Source organism: Ailuropoda melanoleuca, chromosome 3, assembly GCF_002007445.2.
Source record: "Ailuropoda melanoleuca isolate Jingjing chromosome 3, ASM200744v2, whole genome shotgun sequence".
Taxonomy (NCBI): domain Eukaryota; kingdom Metazoa; phylum Chordata; class Mammalia; order Carnivora; family Ursidae; genus Ailuropoda; species Ailuropoda melanoleuca.
The window spans coordinates 4,457,382-4,475,048 of record NC_048220.1 but is presented as its reverse complement, the minus strand read 5'-3'; the positions used below and the strand labels follow the sequence as shown (position 1 = coordinate 4,475,048).

The window sequence follows — 17,667 nt, the reverse complement described above, 5'->3', positions numbered from 1 at the left end:
GTGGCTCAGTCAGTTAAGCATCTGCCTTCAGCTCAGGTCACGATCCTGGAGTCTTGGGATTGAGCCCCACATCAGGCTCCCTGCTCAGTGGGGAGTCTGCTTCTTCCCCTGCCCCTCACCCACTCTCTCTAAAATAAATAAAATCTAAAAAAAAAACACAAAACCCACAAAAGCAGAAAGCCAAAGCTAGTAGCTAGAGAAACAGAAAGTGAGCGATAGCCATTAATAGTTTCTGCCAGCATGGTACATACACAGCATATGCATGCATCTAAGTACTGCTTTCATGGGACTTAAATACAAAAGATATGTACTGCAGAATGAAACACAAATAATTAGCCAAATAATTGTAGTTTGTGGGATGTGTATTTACACAGATGGGGTACCACAAAAGAGCATGTGAGATGCCCAGCTATAGATTGTGTGGTTGTGTGGTTGCATTGGGCTTCACTAGAATTAATTGACAACAGACAAAGCACAGTTGAGTGAGACGGAAAGAGGTTTGGACACATGAGGCAGGAACTGGCAGAGGCTGCTTAAATGCCATTAAAAAGGTGTGGGTGGAGCCCAGAGTCAGGACTTGCATTAGCAAGATGGGGTTCCACAGGAAGAGGCGGGACCACGGCCCGATCAGCCACTGCAGCGAGCTTGGCTGGCGCTCTAAACACAAGCTGTGGCCGGGTGTCAGGTTTTGCACTCCAAACTTCTAAGCTACAGGTGGTTGCTATGGATGAATAAATTTTACCAGAGCCTAGATATTGGGAAATTTTCCGATTAGTTTGTTCTTTCCCAATTAATTGTCCTTGCACTGAATAAGAAATTCCAAAATTGGAAGGACTTAAATACAGAAAGTTAAAAACTTAACCACATAAGGCTCAACTGCTAATTTATTTCAGCAATATAATTCAACCAAGGTATAGACTGCTCACACCTAATGTTATCATTTCTAGCCATTGTGATGGGGGAAATGGGGTTATAAATATTTACAGGGGGAGATATACCAGATTCCCCCTAGTGCATTGCCTCAGGCTCCTCACCAATCTTTCTGGTCCCCCCCCCAGAGCCACCTCCCACTCCAGACATTAGTGACTTTGTCCACCCCACAGATCCAGACCCAGCACTCACCTGTGTAAACCCTTCCATGGCTCCCCTGGGCCAACCATGGGAAGCAAAGCCTTCAAGACCCTTCACAGCCAGACCCGTGTAGAATTCATATTTTGATGAGGGAAATACAGTACAGCTTTCTCTAGAGAGCAGTTTTGAGGAAGGAATGCTATTTGGGGGGGTCTGAGATGGGGTCTTGGGATCAGTCAGCTGAGGGGTTTGTGTAATGAGTGGGGTCTGCATGAGCATTGACTGGTAGGACTGGGAAGGTGGATGTTGGGAAATGGGGTCAATGATGTGGGTATCTGCAGGGATCAAGGTGACTCTGGCTGTCAGTGACTATGGGAGAGGCTAATCATCTTGGCCAAGGTCACTTACTAACATGGCAGAGCTGGCATTGATCTCAAGAAGTCTTAACCTTGACACTATAATTTCTAGATACAAAAGCCAACTGAAGGAAGTCTGCATGGAAATTTCCATGTCTGGCAGATTGGGATGGGAAAAAAAATAACTCAGAAGTTGATAATATGGGTAAGTTCAACATTCAAGAGCCCTGGTAGAATAAGCTAATAATACTTCATCGGACAAATATCAGTGAACAGCATGTGGAACCTGACCCATGTGCCCTTCCTGCTATGTCTATTTCTGAGTCTGCAAGCAAATATGAGAATGAATTGCAGCCAGATACAGGTGCTGGGAGAGGGCAGGGCCCATAGCAGCGTCCCTGTAAGAGCGGGAAGCTGGTGCCCCAGAACGGTGATTTTGATATTGGTGTGTGGGATGGAGGGGAAAGACACAGGAAGCACGGACTAGTGAGTATCCTGCCACAATAATCCACAAAGGAAGCGATGAGGCTCAGTGTCCACACCCGGTCCCTTCACCAATCTGCCTCTCCACACCCTCGACTGCCTTTCATCAAAGCCTCCCCTCAGGGTCTCTGCCTTCAGAACTACACCCCATCTTGGTTCCTGCTCCACAGGCTGAAAGGTCATCTCTGAAACTCCCAGCCCCCTATAGCTGTCAGTACTCTGTCCACATGGCAGCAGGCTTCCCTCCTCAAAGCCTAGGAAATTGAAAATATTTACACTTGGGAATTTTTCATATTTAGGAAAAAAAGGTATCAACATAATGGAGGATTTCTGAAGAGGTTTGATTCTATAAAATGACGGTGGAAAGATTCACTTGGAATTGTGCACTTTATTCCAGTTTAGAAGGAGTCTTGCAAATTGGTGACTACATAAAAAAGCAGCAGAAAATGCAAGTCAAACTTCTGCGAAAAGTTACATTTATTCAACAAGAAGTCACTGAGTGAGAGACAATGAAAGTAATGAATTTGGGGGAAATTTCCAAAGACCACAAAATGCAATAAATGTGACAAAGCTATAGCAAATGTAATAGAGGTGTCGAAAGATTCACACTAGTGAAAAGACATAGCACAAAGTTAATATGAGAGAGGCCCTCCTTATATGACTATCCTCACACTGGACACAGATGGCACTCTTACGAAGAGGTGAATAAAAGTTCATATCAAAATGTAATCTTCTCCTGCTTTAGAGAACTCATACTGGAGAGAAACACTGTGATCATACTGTGAGAAAGCCTCCAATCCAGAATCCCATTTTCACAGGAACACAGAATTCATACTGGGGAGAAATCCTTCAGGGGCAGCAAATGTGAGAAAGCTGACAAGCATAGCCCAGTTCTTATTCAGCATAAAAGAAACCACACAGGCAGAATGCCTTATAAATTCCACAAATTTGAAAAGAAACCCACCTTTATTCAGGGGTTCACACTGATTGAACCTCAGAGAAGGCAAACTATGTATGTAAATAGCATGGGAAGACCTTCAGGAAGTTGTCAACCCCACACGGAACACCAAACGATCCTTTGTACACACCGATCATAGAAAAGCCTTCTCCTGGGAGTCCAAACTTTGAGTACATTAGAGAACATGTGCTATGTCTGATAACACGTTAGTAACAGAGTGTTCTCCACCGCATACAAAATGGCGCATGCTGTGGAAATCATTACAAGTGGACTGAATATGAGACGCCCATAAGAAGGAGCCTGGACCTCCTTGTGGCAAAGCAGTCACATCAGAAAGACCGGTATGAATGAATGTGGGGAGTGTGTGAGAGTCTTCAGGAAGAAGACAGGATTCTAAGGCAGAAACCTCACACTGGGGAGAAATCTTCTAAATGTAAAAAAGTTCTACTGAGAAATCATCCAAACTGTAAGTCACGGAGTTCAAAGTGGGGAAAACCACAAATACGTAAAAAAAAAAAAAAAAAAAAGTGGGAAAGTTTTCAACTAGAAGTCAACACTTGTTGCACAACAGGGAATTCACCCTGGGAGAAACACCAAGAAGACAACAAAACAAAACAAAAACCATAGAAACACCTTCCTTTGGATATCAGAGCTCACTGACTCTCCGAGAATTCATAGAGGACAAAAATCCCATCAAAGCACTAATCTGGAAAAGCCTTCAGCAAGAAAACACACCCCATCACACTACACATCAGAAAACTCACAAAGGAAAGAAGCCCTACGAAATCATGAATTTTGGAAAGCACCGAGCGATAAATTAAACTTCATAATTCACACTGTGGAGAAACCATAGGAATGCAAAAAACACGAGGAAGGAGAGTTTGTACACCAAAAATGTTATTCTGAGGAGAAGCCCTATTTACTTAAGGAACACAGAAACACCTGGCCCCAGGGTCAAAATCTATTTACACAACAGAGGAAGAGGAAAGAGTCTTTATGTTGTATGAAGTGCGGTTGACTTTCAGAATCAGTTCCAGACATTAGATACTAGAGAATTCAAACCGATAAATGAAAAGAGTCAATTTAACAAATGTAAATCCTACCACAGGGGAATACAATTCCATAACGAAACCAAGCTTTTGGCGGGAAAAAAACCTGAAAAAAAAATGTCCATGCATCTGAAGTCCAAGTATCTTCCTCCTCATGCCTCGTGCTTGCCTTTCAAAGGGGACCTCTCAGTAAGAATTGGGAGAGGAAAGTTTTGATATTCGTCCTAAGATGTCTACTTGGAATTAATCGTCACCATGGACACAACTCTCTGTCACTGGCCCCAACCTGAAACTCCTGACCATAATCCCTCATGGGCATCAGAAAAGGGCAACCGCTGCCCTGTTGCTTTATTCTCACACCACTAACACCACACACATGTTTGGGGGTGTGCATGGGAAAGGCAAAAAGCTATAGTCTAAGTGCGACATGCCCCAGGTCCCAGGGTCGAAGGTCCTGAGAAAAAGACCTCAACGCAAGTAACCCCATGGGGTACATCCCAGAACCTCTGCTGGCTCCCACGTCCTGTCTCAGGTCCACCCTTGCTCACAGGGCTGTCTCACCCAAGGTTCAATCCCTCAGTGCCAAGCCTGAGTTACTCGGTCCAGAAGACAGAACCCCAGGTCTCCTGTGGAAACCGCCCCTCCCCAAATCCAGCCCTGTATTTCCAGAGTGAGATCTACACATTCTTGCATGCTGCCCAATCCCCAGGTTCTGGTGGCGAGTTGGGTAGAAATCTCACCCACGCTGGGCCAAACCCAGGGGCTTCATGACGCTCTCTGAACCCAGAGCAGGGAGTGTGTAAGTTCAGTCCCTCCCTAGGATCCTCTCAGTAGCTGTCTCCCACCATGAGTAGAAAGTCTGGTCTGCAGCAAGTACGTATGATGCCAACAGGCATGGAAAAGCAGGGATGAAGTGTGGATCCTGGCGGGCATGGGCTTCGTGGACTCCCTGCTTCTGATTGTTCACTGCAGACCTGGGCTTTCACAGTGAAGCAAGAGAAAGAAAAGAACAGAAGAGAGGGAGCAACCATCCCCACTCCTGCCCCACTCGCTACTTGGGCTCCTCTGTGTCCTCGCTCTTGGGTGGGGCTGCCACTGTCGAGGTCGCCTTGAGGCTCCTCTTGCGCTTCTGCACGTTCTGCTCCGGGTGGAAGAGGATGACGTAGGTTTTGGGCACGTAGAGCATGCCGAGGGACACCGACGCACTCAGGCTCAAGGACACAGTCAGTGTGGTGGTTTGGATGTAGATCTGAGCCATGGAGGAAGGCACTGGGTAGGACTCATCCCTGTTCTCTCCCACCCCCACGAGTCTGTGTTCATTGGGTGAATGGAAAGGGCAACCGTATAAGCAAAGGCGCTGTGGCATGAAAGAAGTGATGGTCGTCGTGTGGCTCTGATGTAGGCAGGAAGGAGGATGAATAACACAGGACCAAGTGGACAAGTGACCCAGGGAAGCAAAGGGCTCATTCACAGCAAGTGACACCTGGGGAAATGGTCCTTACACCTAAAACAGTCCTAGAGCATGTTAATGAATGGATGGATATGTTTTCAAATCTACAAATGAGTGAACACATTGAATAAAAGAGCAAGCGGGCAAACACATGAACGACAAGGGTGAATAAACATGTTCTGCTATACACACAAATAAATGACTGAATAATGAGCAAGTGAATGGACCAACAGATTCATGGATTGATGGGTATAAAGCATATAAAGAAGTAACTGAATAAAATTAAGTTAATGGAGGGGTTCCTGGGTGGCTCAGTGGGTTAAATGTCCAACTCTTGGTTTCAGATCAGGTCATGATCTCAGGGTCATGGGATTGAGCCCCATGTTGGGTCCCGTGCTCAGCACGGAATCTGCTTGAGATTCTCCCCCACCCTCTTCCTCTGCCCCTCCCCCCACTCACTCACACACTCTCTCTCTCCAAGATAAATAAATCTTTTTAAAAAAACCCAAGTTAATGGATGGTTAGAAGCATGGATGAGCACATGAATGAACGAAGGGAAACGGGACTGACTGAAGCAGCAAAGGAGACTGACGAATGAGTGAATGGGTTTTTAAGTACATGAATGAATTAACAAACAAGCAATCATTCATGTGGGTGGCCCAGCTCTTGGGACAATTGAGCCTTTCCACAGACAGGCAGGAAACAAAGAAGGCACTGGAACCAACGGAGGGACCCCAGATTACCTTTTCAGCCGACTGGGCGGTGCCAAAGAAGATAGGCACAAAAGCCAGCCAGATGATGCAGGTGGTGTACATGGTGAAACCAATGGGCTTGGCCTCGTTGAAGGTCTCGGGCACGCCGCGGGCTTTGATGGCATACACCGTGCACGTGACCATGAGCAGGAGGCTGTAGCCCAGGCAGCCGATGAGGGACAGGTCTGACATGTCGCACTTGAGCACCCCTCTGGCCTGCTCTGGGTCCACTGTCCGTTGCTCTTCATAGTCGATCACGCTGTGTGGGGGCTGGGCCCCCAGCCACGCCATCACTCCCACTACCTGCGGGAGCCAACACCGGATCAGGGACACGCCCAGCCTGGCCACCCACCAATGTCTCTGGCAGGTTAGCGTCGCCTCGAGGCTCTTGGCCTACTGAGTGGGATGTTTAGGCCTGAGATTCCCCCATGGAGAGGGGAGGGCCATCCAGAAGGGGACCATCCATGCAAAGGCCAGTGGACAGTGGAGATATGTGCTGGCAATGTCAGGGCTGGCTGGGTAACGGGCCCTGGATGTCCTCTTCCTGTATTCCAACCATCACCAAGCCCGGCAAGATATAGTGACTGCCTAAACATAGCTTCTCCATGCCAGCTTGGGGAAGGAGCCTGTGCCTGCCCCACTGATTAAGGGCCAGACTCAGCAGAGATTCTCTCTCCTCACAACCCCTGCGTCAGCAGTACCATCTCCATTCTGTAGATAGGAAAATGCTAGCTTGATCCCATCTAGCAACATGGCAAACCTAGTTCCTAAGGACCCCTTCCTTCTTCAGATCCAGAGAACTTTTGGACATAATGTAATGAAATCATGTAGGAATGCAGAGTGAAGCTCAGAATGAGGCATGAAACAGGGAGAAGTAAGGATGTGAGCTGATGCCAGCTGGCCTGGGAGGCTATCAAAATCAAACACAGGGCGCCTGGGTGGCTCAGCTGGTTAAGCATCTGACTTGGGCTCAGGTCATGATCCCAGGGCCCTGGGATCGAGTCTTGAATCAGGCTCCTTGTTCAGGGGGGAGTCTGCTTCTCCCTCTGCCTGTAGCTCTCCCTGCTTGTGCTCTCTCTCTCTCTGACAAATAAATAAATAAAATGTTTTTTTAAAAAAGTCAAATGCAAGCACTAACAGGGAGGAGATGGAGTAGTTCCCTCACAGTGACAGGAGACATGACTTTGAGCCAAGGGAAGCTGGGGAGCAGGAAGTAAGACTCCTGCATAAAGGTGGGACCCTGGAAGGGCTGCCCCGTTCATTTATGCAGGTTGTTCACTGCACAAGACTGCCTGGTGCGTGCGTGTGTGTGTACTGTGGCGGCAGGTAGGGCTGAAATTTAGCTAACACTTGTGTGCCATGCTGTGTACCTAGAGTGGGGCTGTGTGATCCTGGAGGAAGGGATGCTTTTTAATAATTTGTGGACCTGTAAGGAGAACCTTTATGTAATTCTTCCAGAGGCAGTAGCTCCACAGACAAGGGACTAGTAACACCCCACCCACCGTCCAGGAAAGCAGTATGGAGGCTCCTCCTAGAACAAGCTTCTAGGTAGGGAAAAAGTTGCCTATGAGAAACTCTTATCCAAGGCCTGAGATACACAGGAATAGCAACCAAAATGGACCCACCAACTTCACAACCCCTGTAACTGATAAGGAACTAGCATCCAATACATGTAAAACAAAAACAAACACAAACAAACAAAAAACTACAAAATAATAAAAAATGAGCAAAGCATAGGAACAGGCACATTGCAGAAGAGGAAACGTCAAAGGCCTGCTGCACTAGTAATTAAGTAGATGCAATTAAAATAACAAGATGCCATTTCATGTCTGCCATATTGATGAATAACCTAGTAAAATGCAGGTGTGCCTCTTTGCAGGGGTCTGGGATTTCTGGAAAGAAGGGTATAATGTGGGGAGTCCCCAGACGAGGCCGGAAGTACTGACTGTCATCTAAGTATCTCTGTCCTGTGAGGCAGGGGCAGGGGCAGCACAGGGGTTTCGGGCAGGGAAGCAGGGAGGTAAGAAGTTGGGATGCGCTGGGCATTGGTGTTCTGGCCCTCACAGGGACAGTTCGGGCCCTGCTATCTGCAGGAAGATGGCAACACCTTTCAGCTATGGAGAATCTCAGGGTCAGAGGCCTGAAGGTGGGAATGAAGGTGGCAGACGCAGAGCTAGGCAGGGGGAAGGGCTTGCCTGGAGTGCAGAGTGTGCCATGTCCAAAGCAGGCTGAGCACAGGCCCTCCACGTAGCCCTGAGAACTGGCCTGGCTTTACGATGCCACCATGTCACCCACACATGTCCGTGAGCCGTACCCTTTGCACAGAAAACATCCGGTGCTTTCCAGACCATGAGAATAACTTCCAATGCCATAATGTTACTACCTTAGAGAAACCCCTGAAGGAACTCTTGCTTTTGCTGCACGTAGGTCATGAAATCCTGGCCATTTATGGAGCTGGATGCCCCCCCTCCACAGTAAGGTCGCTGGAGCCCCTGCCTCCCATCCAGGTTACCCCAGTGATTGGGCAGCAGGAACTCCCTTTATGGAAACATTCTTTTTCTGGCTTGAGAAAAACTGCTAGATAGCTCTTTGCCTTATTTTTCATATGGGAGTCAAATTGTAAAGGAGCCTGTTCCGTGTAGGAAAATAATGTCATTGTGTTTACAGAAGCGGAGCTGGATGCTGACGCTCCCCAGCTTACTGACCCAGGTCTCTCGAGATGGAGCAGGATGGGGGCCGGGGGGGGGGCAGTTCTGCTTATAGCAAAACAGTGGGGCCCTGTCTCCTGCAGGCTTTTTTTTTTTTTAACCTAGGAGTCAAAATAGAAGAGGGCTCCTCTGATTTTCAGAGGGGAGGACAACCCCCCAGCCCAGCCACGGTCCATCTCCCCCCTCCCCCGCCCCCATCGTGGCCCTGGGAGCCCGCGGCCCACCTGCACCGAGGTGAGGCTGAAGGTGATGGCGAGCTGCGAGGTGGGGCTGATGAAGGGCGGGGGCGTGACGGCGCGTTTGCCCTGCTCAAAGATGCGGTAGATGCGGTTGGTCTTGGTGAGCAGGGCCGAGTAGCTGAGCGTGGTGCCCAGGCCGAGGAAGAGGCGGCGGGCGGCGCACACGGCTGCCCCGGGCTCGGCCACCATGAGGAAGGTGATGGCGTAGATGAGGAAGATGCCGGTGAGCAGCACGTAGCTGAGCTCGCGGCCCGAGGCCCGCACGATGGGCGTGTTGTTGTGGCGCACGAAGGTGGCCACCACGGTGGTGGTGGCCATGCTGCCCAGCACGGCCAGCAGCAGCGGCGGCGCGGCCCAGGGCGAGGACCAGGTGAGGCGCACGACGGGCGTGGGCCTGCAGCCCGTGTGGTTGCGCGTGGGCCGCATGTCCCCGGGGCAGGCCTCGCACGTGAACTCGTCCACCTGGAAGCGGTACCCGTCGCACGGCTCGCAGTGCCAGCAGCAGGGCACGCCCTTCACCATCTTCTTCCGCTCTCCCGGCCCACAGGGGAGACTGCACTGGGACGCGGGCACCTCGCGGGGCTCCCCCGACCACTGGAGGGCTTCCACCTGGGGCACAGGAAACGCGCGGGCCTGGGACCTGCGTCCGGCGGCCGCTGCGCCTCGCGCCCCGCCGCCCGAGCTCAGCGCGTCCGCGCCCACTCACGTCCAGCCTGAGGGTCTCCGCCCACTGGCCCACCGCCTGGTAGCCGCCGCTGCCCGCGCTGCCGTTGGCCGCCTGGTACTGGAAGATGTCGTACCGCCCGGGCGCGTCCCCGTTCTCGTTGAACATCACGGGGGTCCCCGCGCTGCCTGGAGCGAGAGCCCCGCATCCTCAGCGGGCTCTCCAGCCCCTCCCGGAGAGGCGCAAGGCCCCGCCAGGGTCAAGGAAGAGCTTACCGCGCACGCGCAGAGACGCCCCGTGTCATCAGGGCAATAACCTCCCCCCCATCAGGACCCGGCACTGTTAGCACCGCGGGAAATAAAAAGTGGAACCCCGATGCGTGGCTGGTGAGGGTGCAAAATGGTGCCGTCACCGTGGAAACCAGTGTGGCAGGTCCTCCAAAAACTGAAGGTAGGATTACCCCCTGACCCAGCAACCCCACTTCCAGGACTCAGCTCAGGGACTCAAAGATGAGTCGCCCATGTTCACGGCGGCATCATTCACAACAGCCAAAGGGTGGACGCAACCTAAGTATGTGTTCACTGGGGGCTGAATGGACAAACAAAGCGTTGCCTATTCACGGAAGGTTATTCTTCAGTCTTAAAGAGGAAAGACATTATGACACAGGACGCAACATGGATGAACGTTGAGGACGTTAAACTGAGGGAAATGAGCCAGTCACAAAAGGACACGTATGATCCCTCTCGTAGTAGATACGTAGAGCAGGCAAAATCATAGGGACAGAAAGTAGGATGGAAGTTGCCAGAAGCTGCAGGAGGGGGAATGGGGAGTTGGTGTTTAATGGAGACGGAATTTCAGTCTTGGAAGATAAAGAGAGTTCTGGAGAATGGTTGCACAGCAGTGCACACGACCAAACTGTACACTTACAAATGGTTGAGATGGTAAATATGACGCTACGTGTATGTCACCACAATTTAAAAAGAAAAGAGAAAGAGCTTAGCTGGCCAGGCGAGACGGTGGGTTCAGACTTGTACAAAGATTTGCACCGATCTGAACAATCAGGCTATTTCTTTCAGAGGCTTGTCCTACCTGCTCGTCGAGCTGGTCTGGGGTGATATTAAGCTGTACTATTTAACAGCGAGCTCGGTAGAGAGAAGGTGGTGCTCAGTATTTGGTGGGGGAACACTTTCTAATTTTATAAAGGATAGTCAGTGAACAAGAAGTGGATCTCTCCGCACAAACCGTGAGTGTGGCCTGAGTCCATTTGGGCCTTTTCCAGACCTTGGTCTGAGCCTGCCTGTGTGCCAGGCCCTCTGCTGGTACCAGGGGACACGATACCATTCTGCCTCCCCCATCCCTTTGATCCTAGTCACCCCAGGTCCAGCAGAGAAATCCATGCCAGGGCCGTCCCTTCCCTGTGGGAGGGGATCTGGCTTCTGCTCACCGTTGAAGTGGACGGCTCGAATATACTGCAGCAGCATCCGCCCATCAGTGGTCTCCATTGCAGGGCACAGGCCAGTAAGCCCGGGGCAGAGCTCCTGGTGCATGCTGTGGAGGGCGTGGGCAATGGCGTACACGGCGTCGATCACGAACTGCACCTTCCCCTCCTGCTCGTAGGTCGAGTCCCGGCCGATGCGTTCCTCGCCTGTCCTAGGGATGCCCAGAGGAAGTGTGCCCGGCCCCGCGGGTGCCCAGCCCGGCCTCCCGCCTTCTCCGTGACCTCCCGTGCCACCCTGGGCAGCTCTCACCTGTGCATTTGCGGGTGACGTCATCTGACTGGCTACCTGATCTGGTCAGTTTGCAGTTAAAGTTCTCCTCCCAGAACTCAGCAAACCAGATGTTCCGACGGTTGTTCTCCAGGGAGCGGGTCATGAAGTACTGGTCAAATCCTGAGAAGGAGGAGAGAGGACAGCAACCATCTGAACTATCGACTCCTCTGTGTCCCTTCACCACTTGCTTACTTTGCAGCCAGGACTGGCCATGTGACCAGCTTCTGGCCCATTGATTTCAAAGCCATCCAGGGTGTTCAGGGTAGAATGTGCATCCTGTTGTAAACTCAGAGCCTTGCCACATCGAAGACTCTTATGCTGCTCCTTCTTTCCTGGTTAGGATGCTGCGGTGAAGATGTAATGGGTAGAGCTTCAGCAGCCACTTTGTGAATAAGACACCTGAGTCATGAAGGCACAGAACAATCATGGAGAATGGTGGAACAGAAGTGGGGACAGAGCTCAGGACTTTGAGAACATCATTAACTCTCTGTCCGAGACCTGAAGTGGACTACTTTCAGACGTCTTATCTGGCGATGAAATGCCTTTATTGCAAAAACAACTCTCATTCTAATTTGTTAAATGCAACCAGGTGTACTCTAAGGGAAGGAAAGAGCGTGAGGGTGGGTGTGTACCTCCAAGAGGCGGGGAGTCCCTGAAAGTCAGGGTTCTCAGTCTTTACAAGGTTCTGTGTTTCATAAAATAGCCCTGAAGCACCTTGTCAAGGCAACTTCAGTTCAGACTTTGGGAAAACGATCAATCCTGTTGTAAAGTGAACCTCTCTGCTGGATTCTTCCAGATATTCACAGGTAGGACGGTGGAGGGAGGGAGGGGAGGCAGGCTTCGTGATTTGATCAGGAAGTATGTCCCCACCCTCGGTTTTGCTCCCTCTCCCCCACCCTCAAATTAGTGTGTCTTGCAGAACCAGGAATATAAGGAAGACAGGCATTGAATTAAATCAAAAACAAAAACAGAAAAGGCACAACTAATTTTTGACCCTGTACAGTGGGGTGGGCTTTTCCTCCTTTGCCAACTCAAACATTGCTTGCAGGGATGTATTCACAGAATTTCAGAATCCTAGAATTTGGGAATCCTGGAAGGGACATGGAGCAGGATACAATTTTACAGATGGGGAGAACGAGTGCCCCCAAGAGGGGATCGTGGGGAAGGACGAGCAGGGGCCTGGGACGTGGTGGGGTGGTGGGGGCATCCCTGCACTCACCATCTATGGAAGCTCTTTTGGGCAAGATTGTGATGGCCCCCACGGCCACGTCCTCCAGGTTCAGGATGGGGGAGGTCTTGGCTCCCCAGCTGTCTGAGCCGACCCATAAGAAGTGACCTGTCAGGTTGGCCTGGCGTGCGGCCTCCAAGACCCTCCTGGTGGGAATAGGGCAAGGGGTGAGTGAGGGCCTGAGAGCCTCCTCCAACTTACCTCTGGCCACTTCCTGCTTATCTCTCTCCTTCCATCCCATTCCAAACCACTCATCAGACCCTCGTTTATTAGGAAAAGTGGGGCAAAGGGAGTTTTGGACACTTGCCCCGGGCTTCTGGGGCTTCCAGCCAGGCTCGGGCCCCAGGCCTGCCCTCTGTGCACTGCAGCCCACCACACTTGCCTGGGGGAAGGGCATCCCTTTTGCAGAGGCCTCTGCTGGCTTGGAGCCACACAGGCCTCCAGCCAGGGGCCACGGCCACCTGCGGATACCCCCAAACTGCCCCTGGGGCTCCTTCCCTGACAGCTTATTTTCGGCACTTAGATCTGCCCACAGGTCTCTCCCCCCCCCCCACTGTGAATGGTAGGAACAGACAGGGATTCCTTCGTGTTCCCCTTGGCTTGTCCTGGAGCACCTCCACCCCGATGGGGCCTGGTGCATTTCTGAGGGCACCAGACAAATGACAGCAGGAAAAGCGTGTAAGGGCAGGAGGGCGAGGGGGTGTCAAGAAGAGGGAGGAGGAGGAAGGGAGGATGTGTATGGCCGCGGAATGTGTAAGAAGAGGGCTCAGGGCCTTCAAGGAGAGCCTCTGATAATCACGGCGATTGAATGTGCCCGCCGTCCCACCTGATGTCGTCCTCGTTGGCAAAGATGATGATGCCCCGGGCGTTGGGTGTCTCCATGAGCCTCTTGATCAGCTTGTTGAATTCTCCCGGCTTTGGTTCCCTGGGAATCTTGATGGACTGAGCAATGCAGACGCCCCCTGGGCGTTGGGGATGCCAGAGTCACCTCTTGTTCTACCCAGCCACCCACCCACCGGGGCCACCACCGTGCATGACTGGGGCAGGGCTGAGTGCTCCAAAGGAAAGGGACGCCTGCCCACAGGGGCACCATCCAGGCTCCCCACCATGGACCCGGTGCCCCATCTCAGGGTCCTGTCCGATGGCCCCTGGCTCCCCCTCTGTAGGCTCGTTGATGCCTTGGACCCCACTCCCAGCTCACCAGCCTCCCGGGAGATCTGCACAAAGGCCTCAACCCCGCTCTCGCCATAGTTGCCCTCAGAGGCCAGCGTGGACACGTAGTTCCATCCCAGTGCCCTCACGATGTCCACCATGGCCTGGGCCTGGTAGGAGTCTGGTGGCACCACTCGGGAGAAGAAGTCATAGCGCGTGGAGTCACTGAGCTCAGGGGCTGTGGAGGCGTAGCTGATCTGGGGTATCTGGAATGGGGAAGGACAACTGGGCTACAGATGGAGGGTCAGTGACCCCAGGGGGAGGTAGGGCAACGGGGATCCAGGACACAGGTTGCGGCACAGAAGTCTGGGATTAGGGCGCCAGGCGCCAACGTGGGAGAGCCACATAGAGAAGCCCAAGGGTGTGGGGAGCATTCTGTATTTGAGATGTCTGAGTGTGTCTAGGCTAAGGGGAAGTGGAGGCTCAAGTCCAGCCTGCAGCCAATCCAGCTGCTGGGCACAGGCTGCATCAGCAAGGGGAATGGGACTCCTTGTCAGCCCCAGGAGACAACATATTTTCCTAATTCACACAAAGGGACAAGTCTGTGTAGGGGAGCGGCAGCCCCAGGCAGGGTCAGAGCGGGCAGGGGAGCTGGGAAGACATTATTTGATTCAAAGCTCTTTCTGGCCTAATGGAGGGGCCTGCATGGAAATGGGTTCATCTGTGTCCATTAGAGTGATTGACAGCTGGGATTACGGGCTGAGCTGATCCTGGAGAATGGCCGACAGGAAGGGCAAGTGTGAAAGGAGAGTGGAGAGGGGTAGCAGAAGGCTGAGAAAGAAGGGAAAAGGGAGGCTAGCAGAGAAGAGGAGTGATATGGGACCTGGTGTGAAGGGCAGAAGAGAGGGAAGGTTCTGGAAGGAGTGGGCTGAGCTGGTCTAGGGGAGACAAGGACGTCTGAAGCAAGGCAGAAAGAAAGTGTGGAGTGTGGAGACATGGGAAGAGCAAAAGGGAGAGAGAAGGAAAGAGGTAAAGAGGAAGAGGGAAGAGAGAAAGAGAGATGGGGAGAGACAGAAAAACAAGAAGAACCACAAAGGAGGAGGGAAGGTCAGAGAAAGGCCCGGCGCAGGTAATGGACGCTGTAGCTACTCCGGGCGGTCTAGACGCTGAAGTCTGATCTTCAGAACCGCCTTCCTGTACAGGCTGAACCTCCTCCGGGAAGTTCATCTAAAACGCCTTCGATCACAGTGATGCATGTATGGAGGTGAATTCGGAAACCCTCAACTCTGCTCCTAGACCAGGAACTGCAAGACGGGCCCCAGGGAACCAAATCTGGCCCCTGGTTGCCTTTCATGCACCAATGTCTTCAATTGTTTCATTTTTAAATTGGCAGTCAGTGTCTAAAATGTGGGAGTGGGGCATGACCTAAGTCTTGGGCGGAGCTGGCAGCAGTGGGCCCTGGACTCGTGGGGTCCTGCTTCACTCACCTACACCCCAGACCTGGCCCCTGAAGGCCCTTGAGTTTGAGATCTCTGCACTCAGCCTAGAGGGGCAGACACAGGAAAAGGGACAGAAACCAGAGCTCTAGGCAGGGGACAGAGGTACAAACGCAGACAGACATGGGCAGGTGGATGAGATGAGGACTCTTCCCCCCGCCCCCCGCAAACACACATAAGCTCTCCCTGTCCCAACTAGAAGGTGTGTTTGTATGACAAGCTGCTATCCAGTGGGAACCGGGGTGGGGGGAATTACATGGATGCAGATGATGGAGGGGGGCCCAGATAAAACCCCTACCCAGCATGGTAGAAACAGACGCCCTGCCTAGAAGAATCAGAGAAACTCTCAAACAGAAGTCCCCTTCCCTAGCCAGATGGAAGCAAAGCCTTCCTCTCTTCACAGAAAGACTGAAGGACAGAAACGCCTGCCCCTCCTACCGAACCCCAGTGGAACCCCAGTGAATGACTACTATGGAAAACCCCCCAACTCTAATGCAAAGGCCCCTAATCCCTGATTCCTATGCCCTCCCCCAGTCACTGCTCCCCAGGGTGCAAGGAGGGGGCTGCCCTTCATTTGAGATGATTCCCTAAAGATGAGGGAACTAATCCCAGCAGTCAGGGGTATGTCCTAGGTGCCCCATGGGAAGGAGGGCCCGGGTTCCAGGAAAAACTTGCACCTTATTACCCAGAGCTCTCCCCGGGGCCTGGGGCAAGACCACCCCACGAGGTGTCCCACGAGGACACCCAAGCAAGCGCCCAAGTACAGGCTAAACTAGAGGTTGCCCTGTTCTAGTCAATCGGGCCCTGGGTGGGCGGAGGCTGCAGCCTCGTCTGGGAGGGGGCCCCCTTGACCCTCCAGAAGGTAGGGTTCCTTAATATTCTCACAGAGGGCTATGTGTGCAGACGGCCGCTCTGGCAGCGCCCAAGGGCGGTCAAGGAAGGGTGGACCGGTTGGGTTGATCTGGCTCGGGCTTGCATCTGGCCCACGGGACGGGGTTTCTTTGAAGCAGCCGCTGATCTTGGGGGATTTGAGGATTTCTGCCAGGAGACCAGAGGGCGAGGACGGGACGAGGACGGGGAGAGAGTGCCCTCACCGCAAACAGGCGCAGCACGTTGGCGACCATGATGGAGACGGAGCTGGCCGAGGCGCCGACGACAGCCACGACGCGCTCGGGAGGCGCGGTGCGCAGCGGGGGGACGCCCCCGGGGCAGCGCACGGCCCCCTCGTCGCCGTCGCCGCGGCGGCGGATCAGCGCCTGCACGAAGCTCAGCGCCTGCTCCAGCGCATACGTGTCCCGCGAGCAGGTGTCGAGCAGCCGCGCGCCCAGGCGCACGCCGGGCAGCAGCTCGGGGTCGGCGTTCACGCGGTCCAGCGCGTACAGCATGGCCTCCAGCCGGTGCACGCCCTGCTCCTTCTTCAGCTGCCCGCACGCCCGGCCCGCAGCGCCCCGCGCGTGGCACCGGGAACAGGCCGCCCAGCGTGAGGCCGCCCGCTAGGCGCACGGACCGCCGCGCCCGCCGCGCCCGCCTGCGCCAGCACCAGCACCAGGACCAGCACTAGCACCAGCAGCGGCGGCAGCAGCGCCGGGAGCCGCGGCTCTCGGGGGCTCCGGGGCCAGGCCATCCGCTGTCCCGCTGCGGGAGGAAGACAGGGCCGGGAGGGGAACAGAACGCGGGGACTCTCTGAGCACCTGGCAGGGGCAGAACCCCGGGTCGCGCGGGGAAGGGGAAGGAGCCCTGGGTCCCCGGGGGAGGGGGAGGCGCGCAATAAATGTTGGCTGAGCGGGTTGGGGAAGAGATGGGTTATCAATTCGCCCTGCCCTCCCAGGCCTCCAGCGGGCTCTCACACCCTCTCAGTCTTATCACTCCGGTCTCCTGCCCGACCACTGTCTCCACCGCGCCAGCCTGCCTCTCCCGGACAGCCCTGGGCCCCTCCTCCACAGCGCACAACCAAACGCACTCCCTAGCCACACTCACCTGCGCCAGCCGCTCACGGCTGGGCTGTGACAGATGTGCAGGGCCCAGAGAGGATTGAGGGATTCTGGGGAAGGGATGAGAGGCCGCCCTGAGGATAGAGACCCCTCCTGAACGTGGAGTGTGCGCAGAACTGGCTCTCCTACAACTCCTTTCCCTCCCTCTTAGGAGAGGAGGGAGCCCTGCTTCCTGGGGCTGTTTCTTTCCTCTCTGGCAGTGTATCTGACCCCAACTCTCTCTGGCTGTCTCTGACACCCACACTGTCCTTCTCTGTGTCTGTTTGTTTCTCTATCTCTGCCCCCTGCCCATCTCTGTTTC

At 53.3% G+C, this 17,667-nt stretch overlaps 1 protein-coding gene across 1 annotated transcript; it reads right to left on the bottom strand.

The window, feature by feature from the left end:
- Positions 1 to 4,968: 4,968 nt before the first annotated feature.
- Positions 4,969 to 16,999, bottom strand: GRM6 (glutamate metabotropic receptor 6). The gene is given in 12 exon segments (XM_034655851.1): positions 4,969 to 5,166; positions 6,111 to 6,422; positions 9,052 to 9,675; positions 9,773 to 9,918; positions 11,175 to 11,375; positions 11,479 to 11,619; positions 12,719 to 12,873; positions 13,554 to 13,689; positions 13,929 to 14,145; positions 16,470 to 16,832; positions 16,834 to 16,882; positions 16,884 to 16,999. Coding segments are annotated over 12 exon segments (2,658 nt in total).
- Positions 17,000 to 17,667: the final 668 nt, after the last annotated feature.